Source organism: Corvus brachyrhynchos, unplaced genomic scaffold (assembly GCF_000691975.1).
Source record: "Corvus brachyrhynchos isolate BGI_N302 unplaced genomic scaffold, ASM69197v1 scaffold758, whole genome shotgun sequence".
Taxonomy (NCBI): domain Eukaryota; kingdom Metazoa; phylum Chordata; class Aves; order Passeriformes; family Corvidae; genus Corvus; species Corvus brachyrhynchos.
Window position 1 is genome coordinate 49,912 of NW_008239552.1, and position 2,203 is coordinate 52,114.

Here is a 2,203-nt window from a genome sequence, read left to right on the forward strand (position 1 = left end):
AGCCGGGGGGGGGGGGGTGGGGACAGCGGGAGGGGACAGGGAGGGGACCCCGCCCCTTCCCAAGCCCCTTTTTTGGGGGGCAGGACCAAACTTTGGGGAAAGTGGGAGCCACCCCAACCCCCCCTTCTCCCCTCCCCCTTCCCACTCCCAGGAGCTTTTCCTGGGAAAAGCGAAATCCAGGGAAAAGCGAAGCCAGGGCACAGCAGGGGTGAAACCACTGGAGTTTAATGGAGTCAATTCCTACAGAATAAAGAATTCCTGAGAGCCTCCAGCGCCCGCGGCTTTCCATGGAGCAATTCCCCGAATCCCGGGGGGACACATTCCCAAAATTCCAGGGATGCAGCCCCGAAATTCCAGGGACACATTCCCAAAATTCCATCCCCTCCCTCCCTCCAACCCAAATCCAGCTCAAGGCACTGAAATGCTGGAAAACCGAAGGGTCCAAAGCCATTTTTCCATAGGTTTTTTTGGGAATTTTTTTCCCCTCTAAAACTCGTAGAAACTTTAATTTCTTCTCTCTTTTCCAACAGAATTTACACCCGGCCCGGGGGATTTGGGAATGGCCGATTCCACCTGATTTTTCCCAGTTTTTTTTCCACCCTTTTCCCATCCATTCACCCGCAGGGAAAAGGGGAGAGAGGATTCCCCAAATTCCTGCTTGGAAAAAGTAAAAAAAACGGGGGAAAAAAGCCAAAAACGAAAGAAATCAAACCCAAAGCAGCTCCTCCATCCAGAAAAACGCAAAGACACGGGAAAAAAACCTTGGAAAACCGAACCAAATCCCGAAATGAGCACAGCAGTTGTTGGAATTTGTGGATTTTAGTGTATGATACAACTGTACAGGGAAAGGGAGAAGTTATTCACAGGGAATTCCAGGAATTCCAGGAGGGACGAGTCCGAAGGGGCTTTTCCAGAGGGTTTTTTTGGAGATTTGAAGCAGGAAAGGTCCCTGGTCCCGAGGGAGAGGAGCAGCTGGAAAAGGCCCGGAAAAGGCCCCAAACCTCTCCCTCAGTCTGGGATTTGGGAGCGCCTTTCCCGCTTTTCCTTCAGGAAAAGGGTCCTGCCTGGGATTTGGGGGATCCCTTCCCAATCCTGGCTTTTCTGGGATCGTTACTCCTTTGCCAAAGGAAAAAATCTCCTTTTTTCCTCCTTTTTTGCTCCTCTTTTCCAGCTTTTTCCTGCTCTTTTCCTCCTCCTGCTCCCTCGGGAATGTCCGGCCGCGTGTCCGAGTTTCCTGCCCAGGGACCTCCAGAAATTCCAGGAGTTTGGAATCGGCTTCTTCCCAACAAAACTCACCAGAAACATTCCCAAACGGGAAAAGAATTCCAGGAAAAACAAAGAAAAGCCAACAAAAAAGGTGGATTTTGCTGGAAAAGCTTCCCTGGTCCCGTCCAGCTCCGGGAATTCCTGGGAAGCACCCGGCGGGTCCCAGAACAGCGACAGGGAATCCCAAATCCCCCCAAAATCCAACATTCCCGGGGGAATCCCGGCCGGATTTGGGATCCTCCCAGCCTGGACCCCAATCCCAGCAGGGTCTGGGACCATCCCAGTCCCAATCCCAATCCCATCTTTCCCTCGGACACCGGGAAGGGCTCGGGGAGGTTTTATGTACACGGCGCCAATTCCCGGCTCGGAGCAGATTCCCAGGGCTGATCCCGGAATTCTGGGAATGCTGAAGTTCCCGGGAACGCTCCGCTGTCTGCGGGGCCGATCCTGGAATTCCGGGAACGCAGAGATTCCTGGGAGCGCTCGGTTCTCCTCGGCGCTCTGCCGGGCGCGGATGAAGGCCACCCCGGAGTTCTGGCCCACGCTCGGGGCTGGTTCTGGGGGGATCCCGGGAATCTGGGAACACCGCAATTCCTGGGAACACTCAGTTGTCCTCGGGGCCGATCCCGGAATTCCAGGAATTCCAGGATTCCCGGGAATCTCAGTTCTCCTCGCTCTGCCGGGCGCGGCTGAAGGCCATCCCGTGGGTCTGGAAGTGCCAGGATTCCCAGGAACGCTCAGTTCTCCTCGGGGCCGATCCCGGAATTCCAGGATTCCCGGATTCCCGGGAATCTCAGTTCTCCTCGCTCTGCCGGGCGCGGATGAAGGCCATCCCGTGGGTCCGGAAATGCGTCTTGAGGCTGAGCTGGCTCTCGAAGCCTCTCCCGCAAACTTTGCATTCCAACTTTCCCTCGGATCCGTCCGCGCCGGCTCCCGA

General features: G+C 55.5%; 1 protein-coding gene across 1 annotated transcript in view; it reads right to left on the reverse strand.

Annotated features, from left to right (window-relative positions):
* Positions 1-209: 209 nt before the first annotated feature.
* ZNF687 (zinc finger protein 687) overlaps positions 210-2,203 on the reverse strand; it is an 8,757-nt gene continuing 6,763 nt past the window's right edge. Inside the window, exon 10 of the mRNA XM_017741572.1 lies at positions 210-2,200. Within this exon, the coding sequence (XP_017597061.1) occupies positions 2,060-2,200 (141 nt within the window). The 3' untranslated portion in view covers positions 210-2,059. The remainder of the gene's footprint in view (positions 2,201-2,203) is intronic.